The 18,132-nt window shown below is 42.2% G+C and overlaps 1 protein-coding gene across 1 annotated transcript in view; it reads left to right on the top strand.

Annotated features, from left to right (window-relative positions):
* The window catches only part of C9 (complement C9), a 61,328-nt gene that overhangs the window by 33,310 nt on the left and 9,886 nt on the right, over positions 1 to 18,132 (top strand). The window contains exons 7-9 of the mRNA XM_030193069.1: positions 1,616 to 1,856; positions 10,318 to 10,446; positions 13,151 to 13,329. Coding sequence (XP_030048929.1) covers positions 1,616 to 1,856; positions 10,318 to 10,446; positions 13,151 to 13,329 — 549 coding nt within the window. The remainder of the gene's footprint in view (positions 1 to 1,615; positions 1,857 to 10,317; positions 10,447 to 13,150; positions 13,330 to 18,132) is intronic.

The following is an 18,132-nucleotide window of genomic DNA, read 5'->3' as shown; positions in this document are numbered from 1 at the left end:
AAAACACTCTGAAGGTGATTTTAGAAGGTTTCATTTACATATGTAAATAGAGGATTTGAATGTTTCAATTGGCATGCATGACTAAAAGTCATGATTTTAGAAAAATTGCTATTTATACATGTATTCAGGCACACAGAGATTTGAAGGTGGCTTGTACTGAGTACTCTTTGAGTGGGACCTTAGAAGGGTATAGGCATTTTCAATTTTGCATATGTGTACATTTCAAAAAACTTCCCTGCTGGTATTTATACCTCCTCAAAGTCAGAATAACTGTCAGCTAACTTTTCATTTAAACCTAGGGTTTGGAGGAAAATTGGAGGGGGGAAGAGGTAAATTGTGCTTAGCTCTCTGCTGTTATAAACCATTTCAAAATGTCAGAAATTTGAGTTTGAGGCCTTGGCTCCTTGTCTTCCCTTGGATGTGTAGTTTTGAAAATCCAACTCTTGTTCCCCTTTTTCAGTGCAGCCGCCGGGACCCCGGTAAGATGACTTTTAAATTCTGGGTGGCATGCAGAATGGCAAGGGGCAGGTGAAGCACTGTTGTGGGAGTGGGAGAAGAGGTCGGGCTGTAACTCGAGTCGGAGGGAGGGCGGGCGGGCCAACGGGCCTGGAACTCGGAGGGAGTGAGGGGGTCTGGAACGGAGGAGGGTGGGAGCGAGGGGGATCTGGAACGGAGGAGGAGGGTGGGAGGGAGGGGGGCCTGGAACTCAGAGGAGAGGAAGGGGGGCCTGGAACTCGGAAGAGAGGGAAGGGGGCCTGGAATTCGGAGGAGAGGGATGGGGGAGAGGGAGGGAGGGAGGAGGGAGAGAGAGGGAGGGAGGAGGGAGAGGGGGAATGTACCACCTGTAAAAAAAAAAATTCAGCACCCCCAATCATTTTGAAAAGTTGGCTCCTATGCCCTCGGGCACGCGCATCGCATAGTCTGTGACGGTCAACGCAGTGTGAGGGCTCCGCTTCACTTCAGCACGGGCAGCCCACAGTGCGCCTCCCTCCTCCTGCCCAGCTGTTCGACGGCGCTCGGACTCGCAGGAGCCAGGCTGAGGCTCGGACGGAGCCTCGGACACCACACCACAACGCAGAGCGCCTCGGCCTAGCTGCCTTCGCCCAGTTAGATATCAGTGATTTAATTGCTAATTTCATGAACATGAAAGCACGAAAAGCTAAGTGGTTGTAAACCCTCTATTTGTTCAGCAATCCCACAAAGATGCATTCCATCTCTTTCCGCTCCTATTTCCTTTGCATCTTGTGCTCCCTCTGCCTGCTATTCTTCAACTTGTTCTTCACCTTTTAAGGTACTGGGCTGAAAAAGGGGACAGGGTGGGAGAAGAGGGAGGGAGAAGAGAGAAAGAAGATGCTAGACGGGGGGGGGGGGGGGGCGCCAACTGATAGTCTGCAGGGGGGCACCAGAGACCCTAAGACTGGCCCTGGTAAGTGGCGCTTAAGAGTTGGCATCATGTCATAGAATTGCCTTTTTACTGCCTAACACACTAATTTTTTGCATATTAAACGGTCTTCTTATGTATTCACAGCTTTAGTGCATATGTCTGAAATTATTACTTTTGCTTGCTTTCCATTCAAAAGAAATATTTAAGCCTAGTCTCTTCTTACCTATGCAGAACAAGTCATTTTTAAAAGTGAGTGGACAAATACAACTAGGGACATTCCTTATGAGAAGTCGCGATCTCATGCTGACAAGCCCTTTCTTAGATGATGTTAAAAATCTTCCAGTTGACTATGACAAGGGAGAATACTTCAGCTTTCTGGAAACTTATGGAACACATTACACTGCCTCTGGGACAGTAGGAGGAAAGTATGAACTCATTTATGTGTTGGATAACACTATTTTGAAAGCAAAAGGTATGATTCAATTAAAAGCATTCCAAACTAACAGCTATATCATTTTATATTCATGCAATATCTTAAGATATGTGGCATAGTAGAATCTGTAATCTATATATTTCTTTAATATATTTTATATATTATGTAATAACTCTTTAATGATCTATAGAAGAAGAAATTTCCATTATCCAAAATAACTCCAATGAAAACCAATTTTTGTCTCGACCGGGGGAGGATACTCTGCAACTAAGCAGTTCATTCTTCCACCAGCATCACCACCCTCTATTTTTTCTAAATATAAATCCTTCCAAATTAGTTGTATAATGTGTGGGTCAATATTCAGTTTGCCCATGCTCTGCCCTAACTCCACCCAGGCACTATGCAGGTAGTATTGGAGTGCCGTTGAAAACTGTCAGCCAGCGAATGTTTAAGTCCTTTTGAATATTAACCCCTTTTTCCTGTTACTCAGATTACGATAAGATTTAAGCGGCAATCAACAAGTAAGCCTCCTTCTGAGTTTTTTTTTTTAAATTGGGGTTTCTTAACCACCTTTATAAAGAGATTCGCCCTCAAAACTTACTATTTTGTTAACAGCATAACAATAGTAAAGTGACAAATATAAGTATATATAGAACAAGGGGTCCTTTTACTAAGGTGCACTGAAAAATGGCCTGCGCTAGTGTAGGCGTGTGTTTTGGATGTGCACAGATCCATTTTTCAGCATGCCTGTAAAAAAATGCCTCTTCTTTTTGGGCCAAAAATGGGCATGCAGCAAAATAAAAATTAGCGTGCGTCCAATTTGGTTCTGAGACCTTACCGCCACCCATTCACTTAGCGGTAAGGTCTCACACGTTAACCGTGTGGTAATCATCTACACATGTACAATGCCAATTACCGCCCAGTTAGCGCCGCATGCCGGAAAATAAAATATATTTTCTGGTGTGCGTAGCAGACACGCATAAAAAATGAAATTACTGCCCGGGTCACGTGGTAGCCGGGCAGAAGTTCCAAATTGACGCACGTTGTACACTCGTAGGCACCAACACAGCTTAATAAACTTGAAAATAAGCAAATTGAAGCCTAACGACAGGGTTATCATGAAACAGGATCAAAATTATACACATTTAACAGCACTGGAATTCAAATACCAGAGATATAATATGATGTCAGCATAATACTAACAAAACATCTAATACGCACACATTAGAACATCCAAATAACATATGTATGCTTTTCCACAATACAGCTTACCATATATCTGAGGAGCCAAATGCAGTTATTTATTTATTTATTTATTTATTTATTTATTTATTTGTTCATTACACAATTTATAGACCACTCTATCCTAGATGGGGGCAAGATGGTGGTACAGAGTCAGTTGGGATAAATAGATGGGTGGCTAAACTCAAGGTTGCTAGAGTTGTACTCTGCTAGTATTCACATTTTGCTATTGGGATACAGAAATAAATTAGGGGAAAGAAACAATGTTTAAATTAACTAAACAGTAATGTTATGATATCTTTATTTGTTTGCTCTTTTCAAAATCTCACACCAATTTGTAGTGAATTTGTATGTTAATTTTGAATAATATCTTCTTCATACAGAACTTGCATTAAAACAGTCTTTAACTGTACATATCTTATAATGTGTACTTATCTTAAGCAGAGCATAGATCAGACGGAGGATGAATCGTCCGACACGATCATGTTTCGTCCCCCAGGGCTGTTTGAAGGACCATCCCCTGTAAATATAATAATTCAACATATTGAGAAAGATACCCACGAGAGAAATGCCCACCTAAAGCAGTCCCCCCAAGAGGTACCATCTCCACCACACCTTTTAGCTCAAAACTTCTTTAGCGTCAGTTCGGCTCCTGTGTATCATTTGAAACCTTATATACTACTTCCTGTCAGCTGACATCACCCAACCTCAAACTCCTGACTGGCTTATAACAACGATCTCCACTCCAGTTCTAGATTTAATCCTTTGGGTACCACCATATTTAGTTTGAAGAGCCACTGTTGTTGCTTATAGTTAAAAAATTAAATTTGAGTGGGACAAGGCGGGTATTATCATTGTGGATTAAGTTTCTCCCACTTTAGATGATACCCTACTTGTAACTGTAATTGTAACCATTCACACCACAGAAGTCAGATTTTCAAGATAGGAATATAAAACTTATGCATCTAACCCAAAATTAAAATATAAGCTTTTCCCCAGTAAACATATAGATCTATCACAAAATTGTTAAAAGTGAAAAAAGTGATAAAAATAAATAAAAATATATCAAATTAAAAAGTAAAAACAGAATCATCAATCTTTCTCTCCAGCAGTTTCTAAACTCACTCAACATTGCTAGATTTTCTTCTCCTTAATTAGGGTTCCTTTCACTAAGCTGCGGTAAAATCAAGGCTCAGTGTGTGCTAACATAGGACTTTCCTGCACGCTAAACCCAAGATTTACTGTGGCAGTATATTAAGGGTTATTTTTTCTGTTTGATTTTTTTTTTTTTTTTTTTTTGCAGGTGTCACTAATTTTTCCATTTGAGGCTTGCAAAAAAATAGCACAGAAGCATAGTAACTTAGGGGGTCTTTTACTAAGGCGCATTTTAGCACACACTAAAAATAGGTGCATGCTAAACTCTAGAGACACCAATGTATTCCATGCAGTGCCACATTTCCACCTTTTTGACCCTCCCTATAATTCCTAAAAAGATCATAGCTTGGTATGGTCGCATCCCATTCATGGGAATCATTGCACCATGTCTCTGTAATGACAATAATACCCAGTCTTCTTCAAACATCAAGGCTTGCATATCTTCAACCTTTTTACTTAGGCTACAAGAATTTTTGCTCATTTTTTTCCATGTATTGTTAAGTGAGTTTAGATGGTTTTCTGTATTAACATTATCTTCCCCATTGCCTTCAAGTCTTTCCTCTCCCTTTCCATATGTAGGTATAACTTCAGAAAAAGCTGCAGTCTGAACCAAAGATTTGAGTCCCTTCCCAAGTTTCTGGAATGCTCTCTGTGCTTCAAAGTTCCTATTCTTAACCAAGTCAATTGTCCCCCATGTGGATTACAATATCAGTATTACTACTTCTTATCATTTCTATAGCGCTACAAGGCATACGCAGCGCTGTAGAATCCTTACTCTCTTTTCTGATCAAATTCAGTATCTCAACATTGAAGTTCTTGGCAAAAATTTTGGAAAGGCTTGTGTTGGATCAATTGCACAATTGCCTTTTGAATGATTTACTTGGTATGTGTCAATATGGTTTTATGGTTTTAGAATACCTACAGACACATGGTGAGCATGAGTTCATTTGGTAATTCTTTGTTGTTGTTGTTGTTGTTGTTGTGTGTATTCTGCTATGCTTTTTCTGTATTTCACTGTGTATGTTCCAGATGTACACAGCCTAGGACAATTGGATAGTGTCCCGCAAAAAGGTGGGAAAATGTGGGATACAAATGCAATAAATAAAATAAATAAATAGTGTGGTTTAGAAATGTTTAAATAAATAAATAATACTTCTGGCAGCAGAGGATCCTGGAAGGCATTTAATTAGATTTGGACCATTGAGTATTTACCACTTCCTATGTAGGAGGCAATACGTGTTCCCATATTAAGTCTACATTATCTAATTAGCACATGCTAATATGAACATACTAGCTAGATAACACTTCCCCACCCCCTCCGAAAACGTTTTTTAAATTAAATACTGTGCAATTAGCAGCATGCTTCCAGACAAATTACCACATCAAAATGTTTTGTGGTAAACTTTTTTTCCCCATGTTAAGCACACTTTAGCGCTTAACACAGTTTAGTAAAAGGGACCCTTAGTTCTTAAAATTAGAATTCACATGGTAGATAGTCAGCCGGCAGCAGTCAATGTTTTATGGCCACCACCAACTTTATGCTTGGATAATGAATGCTGGGCCATATCCAGACACTGGCATTGAATATCTGAGCATATGTTGCCAGATAAAACTTAGCCAGTTAAATGCAATATTCAGCACTTAACCAGCTAAGGTGAACTGCATAAAGATAGGACTGTGTTTTTTTACAATCCTATTTATGCAGTTACCTTAGCCGGTAGGTGCTAAATAGCATTAACTGGCTAAGTGCTGACTCCACCACTAGAACACCCACAAAATAGCCGGTTTTGGCTTAGGCACTAACTGAGCATCATCAGTGGCGCTATTTAGCTAAGTGAAGCTGAACATGCCTGGTTAGCCCCAAACAATCAATTATCCCAATGTATATAAGAACATAAGAATAGCCATACTGGGCCAGACCAATGGTCCATCTAGCCTAATATCTTGCTTCCAACAGAGGCCAAGCTAGGTCATAAGTGTCAGGATTGCAGGAAGTCAAAATTATTGCTGGACATATTACTATGTGGAGGAGTGGCCTAGTGGTTAGGGTGGTGGACGTTGGTCCTGAGGAACTGAGTTCAATTCCCACTTCAGGCACAGGCAGCTCCTTGTGACTCTGGGCAAGTCACTTAACCAGTGGCGTAGCCAGACAGCCAATTTTGGGCGGGCCCCAGAACAAAGTGGGTGGGCCAACATTTTATCACTGCCCCTCCACCAACCTAAAAACCCTAATTTAGTTTCCACCCCCTCCCAGCACCCCACTCTAATTAAAACAAAACCCTAATTTAATTTCCACCTGGTTTCAGTTAAATCTTGGATCCCCTGGATCCCTTCAAGTAAAACAAAACCCTAACTTAATTTCCGCACCCTACCAAAGTAAATGAAATACCTGTGCTGGCAGGGATCCCCTAAGCCCTGCCAGCTGAAGACCTCCTTCCTGCTGAATAAACTTATCTCGGGTGGCTGCCGGGCAGTTATAAACTCTGTATTTTGTGCTCATTTTTCTACACAGTTGGTCAAATTCAGTGAGGATATATCCTTTTTCCTGATGGGTCCATCTTAAAAAAAAAACCCCCGGTGAAACGCCTCGCGTCTGCTCTGCTGTAAAGCAAGCAGCAAATCGCTTCATCGCCAGCCCTTCAATCACTGTGTCCCGCCCTCTGATGTAACTTCCTATTTCCTCGAGGGCAGGACACAGTGATTGAAGGGCCGACGCGACAAAGCGATTTGCTGCTTGCTTTACAGCAGAGCAGACGTGAGGCGTTTCACCGAGGTTTTTTTTTAAAGACTGGGTGGCGGAAGAGGGTCGTCCGCTCGTCGATGGAGCTGGTAGGCAGGTGGTGAGTGCTGACACCCGGGGCGGGGCGGACGTCGGCTGGGCGGGCCTGGAGGCAAACTGGCTGGGCCTGGGCCCATCCAGGCCCGCCCGTGGCTACGCCCCTGCACTTAACCCTCCATTGCTCCATGTAAGCCGCATTGAGCCTGCCATGAGTGGAAAAGCGCGGGGTACAAATGTAACAAAAAAAAAAAATATGAAACCAGCTTAACAATAATAAATGACCTGGCAGAAACCCAAATAGAGGCAACATTCCCCATGTCTGTCTCAATAGCAGACTATGGACTTTTCCTCCAGGAACTTGTCCAACCCTTTTTTAAACCCAGATATGCTAACCGCTGTTACTGCATCCTCCAGCAAAGAGTTCCAGAGCTTAACTATTTGTTGAGTGAAAAAATATTTCCTCCTGTTTGTTTTGAAAGTATTTTCATGTAACTTCCTTGAGTGTCCCCTAGTCTTTGTACTTTTGGAAGAAGTGAAAATTGATTCACTTCTACTCATTCCACACCACTCAGACGGTTAATAAATCCCAATAAACAAATAAATTCTTGTCAACGTTTTCTTTATAAAAGCTCTTATAGTAACATTTTAAATTATGGCAGATAAAGATCTGAACGGTCCATCCAGTCTGCCTAACTGTCATACTTATTATCAATTCATGACAAAACCAACAACGAATTTTATCTAAAATACTGAATCATGGTCTTTCATTGGCATTTCTTGGAAATAGACCATAGAAGTCCACCCAACACTGTCCTTATATTCCTGCTACTGGAGTTGCTGTCGAAGCCCACTCCAGCCGATCCAAATTCATCTTTTTATTTGCAGGATGCAGACAGTAAAAGTCTGCCCGGCACTGTACTCATGTTCCAGATCAGGACTGCATCAGTGGGCCAGGCCTGACCCTAGGATTCTACAGAATCTTGGTACTTCAGCTCCAGTGAGTCCCATTCCGTTGAGGTATTGAAGAGCAGGAGAGCCCTAAGATTGAAGAGTGGGGCACCAACACTCTCAAAGACAAGGAAATGATAATAAATATCAGAATTAGGACCACTGTCACAGTGTGGGCCCCCCCCCCCACCCAAAAAAATCTCAAATTCCCTAGGGAAAGGGAGTGGGACTTGATATACTGCCTTTCAGTGGTTACAATCAAAGCAGTTTACATATTACATACAGATACTTATTTTTTACTTGGGGCAATGGAGGGTTAAGCAACTTTCCCAAAGTCACAAGAAGCTACAGTGAGAATTGAACCCAGTTCCCCAGTTTCTCAGGCCACTGCACTAACCATTAAGCTACTCCTCCTTAGCCTCAAGGACAGCTTTGCCCAGGAATAGTGGTGGACCTGACTTAACATAATTTTTATTGATTTTGGACTCATTGTGATTTTTTTTCTTGCTGTGATGGTCGCATTTCCAGCTTAGGTCTTCCACCCCTTCCCAAACCTCTAGGACCCTGATATTGGTGCACAGCTTTCTGGGTATGTTTTTCCAGGGGATTTGTCACTTTTGAAGCAATAAGCTTCACCAAATAAATTACTTTGTAGGACTTCTGAGGATGCTTCTTTTCAATAACTGTTACCTGAGTTCTAGGTTATAATATTTTTCATACTGATGTGCTTGAAAACATCTCTGGTTTACCTCTATTTTTCCTTATAGAGGGCCTATTTTAGTAAGGTTTTCTTCCCCCTTCTGTGCCTAAGGAAAACAAATCAGTAAAAGAGCTATAGAGCAACTCATATAAGCATTTATTTTCTAAGCCCCCCACCCCCATGTTAATCGATGTCCCAACCAACAGTGTCACACAAGGATAAAACTTAAAATCACAGGCAGATGGTTTAGTACAAATTTGTAAAACAAATCTTGAGGTGAAAAAACAATTTCATGTTCAGAGTTCTTGTACTTAATGTTTGGTTCTCTTCAAGGGTCTTCTCTCCCTTAGTAAACCCTTACTGAGTCCCTAAGCATATCCTCTACTCCTCCACTGGTAGATCAGACTGACTCAATCTCACACTATGCATATGTTTAAATAGTTTGTCTCTGATCATTTGGTACTATTTCAGAAAAACAATCCCCCTCCTGTTCTCCACTCTGCTTAACAAAGCTGGTGGCTAGCTTTGACTTTCTACTGGCCACTTGCACTAGTAAATCAGGAGACACTCTCGGGGCTCTTGCCCTAGCTCATTGCTCCATCAGTCTCTCCTTCTTCCTGGGCCTCCTTGGACTACACTAAAAGAAAGACCCTTTATCACCTCCATACTGGGTTTTATAGTTCCCTTCAAAAGCTATGGAGGAACTGCTTTCTGCCATTGAAAGACCTCCTCCCCCTCCCCCCATTACATCACACATTAGCAAATACTTATCTGGAGCAGGGACACAGAATGTTTCTTAATACATTTATTTATTTATTTATTTGGATTTATTTACCACCTTTTTGAAGGAATTCACTCAAGGCGGTGTACATTAAGAATAGATCAAACATGAGCAATAGGCAATTACAGCTGTAAAAATATTCAAATAACAATACAAAGTATGGCATAGTATACTACTTACAATGTCAACACAATACGTAATAGAACATTTTAATTGACAGTGAAGGGTATAAGCAAAGATGGAACATATAGATAGGTAAGAGAGTAAGAAGAGTTAGAAAGTAAGGTGACTAATTTATAGAAAGTTGCACATGAGGTCAGAGAGATGGTTAAATATTATCTCAGCTAGGGTAGGAGTGGATAAACATGTCTTGCTGCAGTAAATGCATGAAAGGCAAGCATATTTTGGTGTTCTGCTGCATATATACATATACATTAACATATATAGCCAGTGGTGGGAGGCGGGGCTGGTGGTTGGGAGGCGGGGATAGTGCTGGGCAGACTTATACGGTCTGTGCCAGAGCCGGTGGTGGGAGGCGGGGCTGGTGGTTGAGAGGCGGGGATAGTGCTGGGCAGACTTATACGGTCTGTGCCCTGAAGAGGACAGGTACAAATCAAAGTAGGGCATACACAAAAAGTAGCACATATGAGTTTATCTTGATGGGCAGACTGGATGGACCATGCAGGTTTTCTGCCGTCATCTACTATGTTACTAGTTACTATGTTATATATACATACATGCATACATATGCAGACACACACACACACACACATACATGGTTTAACCTTTTACTTAAGCTCTTCTCTGATTAATGGAATTTTCTCTCCTTAGGATACTTTGATATTATAGTTCTATTACATTTTTTGGAAAATTTCTGAATTTATTGTATTTACAGACATAACAACAAAAGAAGTATCTGAATGTCTGGGATATAATCTTAACGCACAGCTAACGGACAAAAATATTGATGTCAAAGCTATCGTAAACAATCCTAAATGTGATGAGTTAGGTTCTACAACAACCGGTGAGTAACAAGGCCTCATTTCTTATATTGTTTGTTCCTCTCCAGTAGCCCAGACTACTTTCCACCATCCCCTCTACACCCTGTAATTAATTTCAAATTGTTTTGAACTGGACACAGTAATGGAGCTGTGAGGGTATGAAGGGAAGAAAGAGAGAAATGGGAGAGGGGTGGGAGAAGGAAGGATGGAACGGAAGAGAGATGAGAGAAGAAGGTAAAGAATGTGTGATAAAGATCAGTAGGAGGGAAGCGTGTGTGTAAGGAGGAGAGGTGCAAGGAGGGAGTATGAGAAAGAAGGAAAAGAAAAAATGGAAGCGTGTGGATAGCCTTAAGAAAAACCAAAAGGAAACAAAAGAAACAGGATATAAGAATTAAACAAAATAAAAGAGAAGCAAAGCAGAAGAAACTAGTGAAAAGGGCTAAGAAAATAGAATGGATAACAGAAAAAGGAAACAAAAATCATAGGAGAGATAAAATAAGGGAAGTCTGGAGAATTGATAACTGGAAAAATAAAGCAAGAAAGAAGATGAAGAAAGAAAAAGAAATAAATACAAGATCAAGAATCACATAGCTATAAAAATATTTATTAAACTTTTCTGCGGCTATGGATTAGATGGGAAGGTTGACTTTGTTCGAAATAGTCCTAGGGAGAGTATGTGTGTGTGTGTGAAAGAGAGTTAGAGAGAGGTTAACCCTCTCTGCTATTCTGATAGCCTTATTTCTTTCCCTCTTCCCTTCCTCACCTCATGGAAATTAAACAGGCATATTGGACTAGATTCTATATATCACACCTAAAAAAAAGTGGTGCCAAAAAAAAAATACACCTAAATTTCTATGTATTTTATAGAATACGCTGAGTACCCATCTGTGTGACTAAATTTAGTCAAGGGCAGTTATGCCAAGTAAATCTTGGTGTAAATGCTGATGCCTAAATTAGGCATGGACCAGGTGTTTTCTATAACAACGCGCATAGATTTTAGAAATGCCCTTGACCTACCCATTCCACCCCCATGGCCATGCCCCCTTTTCAAGTAAGCGACTTAGAATTTACACAGATCACGTTACAGAATATGCTTAGACAGTTCTAATTAATGCCAATTAGTATCAAGCCAATTGCATGTTAAGTGGCAATTGTCAGCGCTGATTGGTTTGTTAACTAATTAAATTGCACACACAAATCCAGACTACAACTGGATTTGTGCACGCAACTTAAGTCACGCTATGTAGAATACAGGGGATTATGCCTATGGGCCTGAGATAACCCAAACACCTGCCCAATCCAACAGCTTGCTTTCTTGGTCTGTTTTTTTTTTTTTGGGGGGGGGGGGGGGTTTGGTTTTTTTTAGTGTTGCCATACTGGGACAGTCTGAAGGTCTATCAAGTCCAGTATCCCTAAAGACCCTCCCCCTGGGACTGGGCCTCTTCACCATCCATGAAACTCCAGCCCTCCCCTAGTGACTCTGGAGAGCTCTATATCCCACTGTCAGTAATCCCCAATATAATTACATATACTAAGGGAGGGTTTCATCAAGCGGCGTTAGGGCTTTAAGTTTTGTTAATTGACCCTTGACGCAATTAAAACAGCCCTAAAACCACTGTTCTAAAAGTAGCATGTCACTATTTGAATTGCCACGCTTTAGTGAGTAATGAGATGCAAAATATACAAATGCATGTTTTGCATCTCTCATTACTATGCAAATTCCCTAACGTGACTTGCAGTGTATCACTGCAAGTCACGTTAGGACCAAAACAGCATGGTAAAATAACCCAAGCAAAAAGATGGGGTTATTTTACCATCCAGAAGCATAGGACCGCCAAGTGGTGGGCCTGATCCTCCCAAGCTGCAGTTTTGGGTCTCCCCCCAATATAAACCCCCAGCCCACCCACCTCCCCCCCACCCAGTGCTTACCTTAAAGTAATCATTAGTGGTCCAAATGGGAGTCCAGGGGGGATGTCTGTGGGGGGAAGTCTGATGGTCCTGGGGGGCAAAGCTCTGGGGTCTCTTCAGGCAGGAGCAATGACCAATCACTCCTGCCCACTCTGGGCACCGTCCTCCAATGGCACCCCTAGTGGTAGCCTCGCACAACTACCAGTAGAAGTCATATTTCAGGAAATCTGACCCCTAGCAGTAGTCATGTGAGACTACCACTAGGGACGCCATTGGAGGATGGCACCCAGAGTGGGCAAGAACAATTGGGCATCACTCCTGCCTGAGGAGACCCCAGACCTTCAGCCCCACAGACTCCCCCCTGGACCACCAATGATTACTTTAAGGTAGGCACTAGGGGAGAGAATGGGCTGCGGGGGTTTTATTAGGGGGGGGGGAGACCCAGAGCTGCAGCCCAGGAGCATCAGGCTGTGGCTTTGCGCAGCCTGATACTCCCAGACAGTGAGAATAATGCTGCTTGCGAGGTGACTCACAAGCAATGTTATTCCCTTGGCACGGGATTCAAAAACCTAAGGTGTGGAGATTCCACAGGTTGCTGAATCCTGCAGAGCATCAAGGTGAGATAAAGGGCAAACTTTTATCGCACCTTGATGAATTCCCCCCCCCCCCCCCTATATGTTGCAACCATGTGAAAATAGTGTAAGCTAATTCTTCTTGTAACTGCTTACCACACTTTACTAAAAAAGCTTCTAAGTATATGAAAGACTGAATGAAAAGTAACAGTCTCAATGGTCACATTATTTGTCCATCTTTTCTCAGGTGAAAAACCACAGTCGGCGATGATTGACAAAATCATCTCATTAGTCGAAGGGGGGACCATAACTTATGCAACTACCCTGGAAGAGAAAATATCTAAAGAATATAAAATAGTTGATGTGAATGATTATGTAAATTGGGCTTCTTCATTCACAGATGCCCCAGTGATAATTAAGCGGAAGGTAAGTGTGGTGTTTTAAGAGGGAGGAAAATTTACACTGGCATCAGATAAGGGGCATTTCTCACATGTAAAGTACGATTTTTGTACAGAAAATGGCTATAAAATTGCACAGGGGAATAAAAATGAGGTACTCAGGGACCCGTTTACCAAACAGGGGTAAAAAGTGGCCTTAGCACATCTTTATGTGGTTGATTCTCATGTGGAAAGGCCATTGCAATTCCCAGATGTAGTGTTCTGGTTTTCTGTTACTGTAATCTGCACGGAACTGAGTAGGTTTTGCAGAATATAAATATGAAGTGTAATGTAATGTAAGTTTTTACAGAAACAAGAAAAAGCAACACTGGGCCTTCAGGTTGGAGATAAGTACAGTTCTTTTATTTGAGAAATGACCCGATATGGGCCGTGTTTCAGCGCAAAAGCGCCTACCTCAGGGGTCAAAATGTTCTTAAGAATATGATCACAAAATGTTGTAATGAACCAGGCAATCAGGGTATTTTGCCCCGAGCATGGCAACTGTCAGTGTGGTCTTTTAGCAAAAGCTGTCAGGCTTATTTTCAAAAGAGAAGGACGCCCATGTTTTGACACAAATCAGAAGATGGACGTCCTTCTTCCAGGGTCACCCCAATCAGCATAATCAAAAGCAGATTTTGGGCGTACCCAATTGCTTTCCATCACGGGGACGACCAAAGATCCCAGGGGCGTAGCAAAGGCGGGATTTGAGCATGCCTAACACATGGGCGTCCTCGACCCATAATAAAAAAAAAGGGTGTCCCTGACGAGCACTTGGATGACTTTACCTAGTTCTGTTTTTGTTACGACCAAGCCACAAAAACTTGCCTGACCAGATGACCACCTTAGAAATGGTCGACTTAAATGTTGAGATGGTCGACCTTAGAGATGGGCATCCCAGTTTTCAGCCATAATAGAAACCGAGGACGCTCATCTCAAAAACGACCAAATCCAAGCCCTTTGGTCATGGGAGGAGCCAGAATTTGTAGTGCACTGGTCCCCCTGACATGCCAGGACACCAACCGGGCACCCTAGGGGGCACTGCAGTGGACTTCAGAAATTGCTCCCAGGTGCATAGCTCCCTTACCTTGGGTGCTGAGTCCCCCAAACCCCACTCCCCACAACTGTACACCACTACCATAGCCCTAAGGGGTGAAGGGGGCACCTACATGTGGGTATAGTGGGTTTCAGGTGGGTTTTGGAGGGCTCACATTTACCACCACAAGTGTAACAGCTGGGGGGGATGGGCCTGGGTCCACCTGGCTGAAGTGCACTGCACCCACTAAAACTGCTCCATGGACCTGCATACTGCTGTCATGGAGCTGGGTATGACATTTGAAGCTGGCATAGAGGCTGGCAAAAAAAAAAAAAAAAGTTTTTTTTTAGGGTGGGAGGGGGTTGGTGACCACTGGGGGAGTAAGGGGAGGTCATCCCCGATACCCTCCAGTGGTCATCTGATCAGTTCAGGCACCTTTTCACGGCTTGGTCGCAAGAAAAAATGGACCAAGTCGTCCAAGTGCTCGTCAGGGACGCCCTTTTTTTCCATTATTGTACGAGGACGCCCATCTCTTAATCACGCAACAGTCCCGCCTTCGCTACGGTGCCGACATGCCCCCGTGAACTTTGGTCATCCCTGCGATGGGAAGCAGTTGAAGATGCCCAAAATTGGCTTTTGATTATGCCGATTTGGGCGACCCTGAGAGAAGGACGCCCATCTCCCGATTTGTGTCAGAAGATGGGCGCCCTTCTCTTTCGAAAATAAGCCTGATTGTATATACAGGTACTTATTTGTACCTGGGGCAATGGAGGGTTAAGTGGCTTACCCAGAGTCACAAGCAGCTGCAGTGGGAATCAAACTCAGTTCTCCAGGATCAAAGTCCGCTGCAGTAACCTACTACTACTACTACTACTATTTAGCATTTCTATAGCGCTACAAGGTATACGCAGCGCTGCACAAACATAGAAGAAAGACAGTCCCTGCTCAAAGAGCTTACAAGGCAACCTCTACTTTTCTGTTTGTTTATTTATTTATTTATTTATTTATTTATTTTTATTTTTATTTTACCATGCTTCATGCTTGATATACCACAAGGTGGCCAGCAAGGGCAGCTATGTGTTTTACAACAACAAAAATAACCAAAGAAAGGCTGGCAGAAAGAGGCTAGAGGGGAAAGGGGAGAAAGGAAGGAAGAAAGAGTGACAAGGGGGACAAAGCAAGGCATGTTCAGGGTGTGGGTATGGCAATAGGTTTAGTAAACAAGTGAGTTTTGAAGAGTATTTTAAATTTGCGGAAAGATGCTTCAGAGCGGAGCTGAGCCAGGAGACAGTTATAGAGAAAAGATCCAAGGTAACTAAAGGCTGATTCACGAGTGACATCAAGACGAAGAACCTGTGTTGATGGGAACACAAGAAGATAGGATGTAGAGGAGTGGAGGGAGTGTGACAGGGCAAAGGGTATAACACTGGGAGTGGGACTCGGATTACAATAGAATATAAGAACATAAGAATAGCCATACTGGCTCAGACCAATGGTCTATTTAGCCCAGTATCCTGCTTCCAACAGTGGCCAATCCAGGTCACAAGTACCTGGCAGAAACTCAATTAGTAGCAATATTCCATGCTATCAATCCTGGGGCAAGCAGTGGCTTCCCCAATGTCCATCTCAATAATAGACTATGGACTTTTCCTCCAGGAACTTGTTCAAACCTTTTTTAAATCCAGATACGCTAACCGCTGTTACCACATCCTCCAGCAGTGAGTTCCAGAGCTTAACAATACTTTGAGTGAAAAATATTTCCTCCTGTTTGTTTTAAAAGTATTTCCTAGTCTTTGTACTTTTTGAAAAAGTGAAAAATCAATTCACTTCTACCCGTTCTACACCACTCAGGATTTTATAGACCTCAATCATATGCCCCCTCAGCCATCTCTTTTCCATGCTGAAGAGCCCTAATCTCTTTAGCCTTTCCTAATATGGGAAGAGTTCCACCCCCTTTATCATTTTGGTTGCTCTTCTTTGAAACTTTTCTATGGAAGTTAATTTCTGTGGGCAAATAAAGAATTGCTTTAGCTGTCAATATCTAGTTCCAACACAGAAAATTAGCTCATGAGGCAGTAGATTCACATCAAGAAAATACCTCAATTTAATTTAGTGCATGCAGCAGCTACCACAACATCAATGAAAGAAATGAGCATCAGACTACAGGAGAAACACAATCCTAGATCAGTGCCTTTGAACCCAGCCCTTGAGGCACATCCAGCCAGTCAGGTTTCCGGATATCCACAATAAATATAAATGAGTGAGATTGCATACCGAGTAGACAGTGCATACAAATATCTCTTCAGCACGTTTTTTCTAGCAAAAAAGGTGCCGGTACTCAAATGCCAGGCTACCCTTCAGGGGTGGGGTGATCACTCAGGTACCCACCCCACAATAGCCAGGCCCCATGCAACCAGTCACAGAATCTATGATAAGGCAGAATTGGTGTGTAGAGCCTGAGATCTTTCATTAAACCTTGGGGTCCATGGGTCAATTTTTGCAGACAATGGAAAAGGTGCCGGTACTCAGTACCCCCAAGTACCCCCTCAAAAAAAGCCCTGTCTCTTTTATATATTTATTGTGGGTATCCTGAAAACTGGTGTGGCTGGATATGCTGTGATTAGAAGAACTATCCTAAAGGAAGCTAAGGGTAATTTTTAAAAAAGATTTATCCATATACCCCCCAGATTCTGTATAACAAGCCTAGTGTTCCACGTGAAAATCCAAGTGTATTCTATAATACACGTAACTTAATTGGCTTAACAAGCTAATTAGCGTTGAAAATAGCACTTAACTAATACTGAGCACTAATTGGCAATAATTAGAATTTACGCACCCAACTCATTAAGTTTATTCTGTATCACAGAGTGCCTAAATTCTAATGTGCGCAGCCAAAAAGGGGTGTGGTTATGGGTGGGGAAATGGGCATTTCATGGGCATTCCAAAATTTACGCACACTGTTATAGAATATGGACCTTTCTGGCTAAAGTTACACACCAATATTTATGCAACGTTTTCCTTGGTGTATATGGATATGCGTAGTTCTAGGTGCTGGAATATCAATTAAGTGTATTCTATATACCATTCTTAAATCTAGGTGCCACTTATAGAATACGCTTAGGTGAAAATTTGTTCTACGCAGAGTATTCAGGCGCCGTATATAGAATCTGGCCCATAGTGGCCGCCATTATATGGATAAGTCCTCTATCCATGAATTTTTAGCAGTAGGTTATATGTACAGTGCAGCTGACAATTCCTACAGACTGCTCCAATGCTCTCTGGATAATGCCAGGGTAGATAGTGCTGACACACTATAGACAGTAACAACAAACCAAGAAGTAGGGGTGGACCAAGAAATCTTCACAGCCAGGGATCAATAAAAACACCGTCTATTCAGCACCACAGTAGTGTATGACCTGACATGGGGCCTTGTTTCGACAGAACAACCGTCTGCATCAAGGATCTGACACTACTGTGGTGCTGAATAAAAGGTGTTTTTATTCGATCCCTGGCTGGGAAGAGTTCTTAGTCTACCTCTACTTCTTGGTTTGTTGTTTGAATTACACATATGAGTTTTTTTTACCTTTACGTTTGGTTTGGTGTACACTATGGACAGTATCCAACCATGAACAGTATTCTATAACAGACATTCTGGGATCAGTACCCTTTATAGAACAATATGAAACACTGGGATCCGTGCCCAACCTTGGGTGCAAGGATTTACACCAATTGAATTCTGGTGTAAATCCTGGTGTGCAA

Source organism: Microcaecilia unicolor, chromosome 2 (assembly GCF_901765095.1).
Source record: "Microcaecilia unicolor chromosome 2, aMicUni1.1, whole genome shotgun sequence".
NCBI lineage: Eukaryota > Metazoa > Chordata > Amphibia > Gymnophiona > Siphonopidae > Microcaecilia > Microcaecilia unicolor.
The sequence above is the reverse complement of the archived record's forward strand: the minus strand, read 5'-3'. Positions and strand labels throughout refer to the sequence as shown.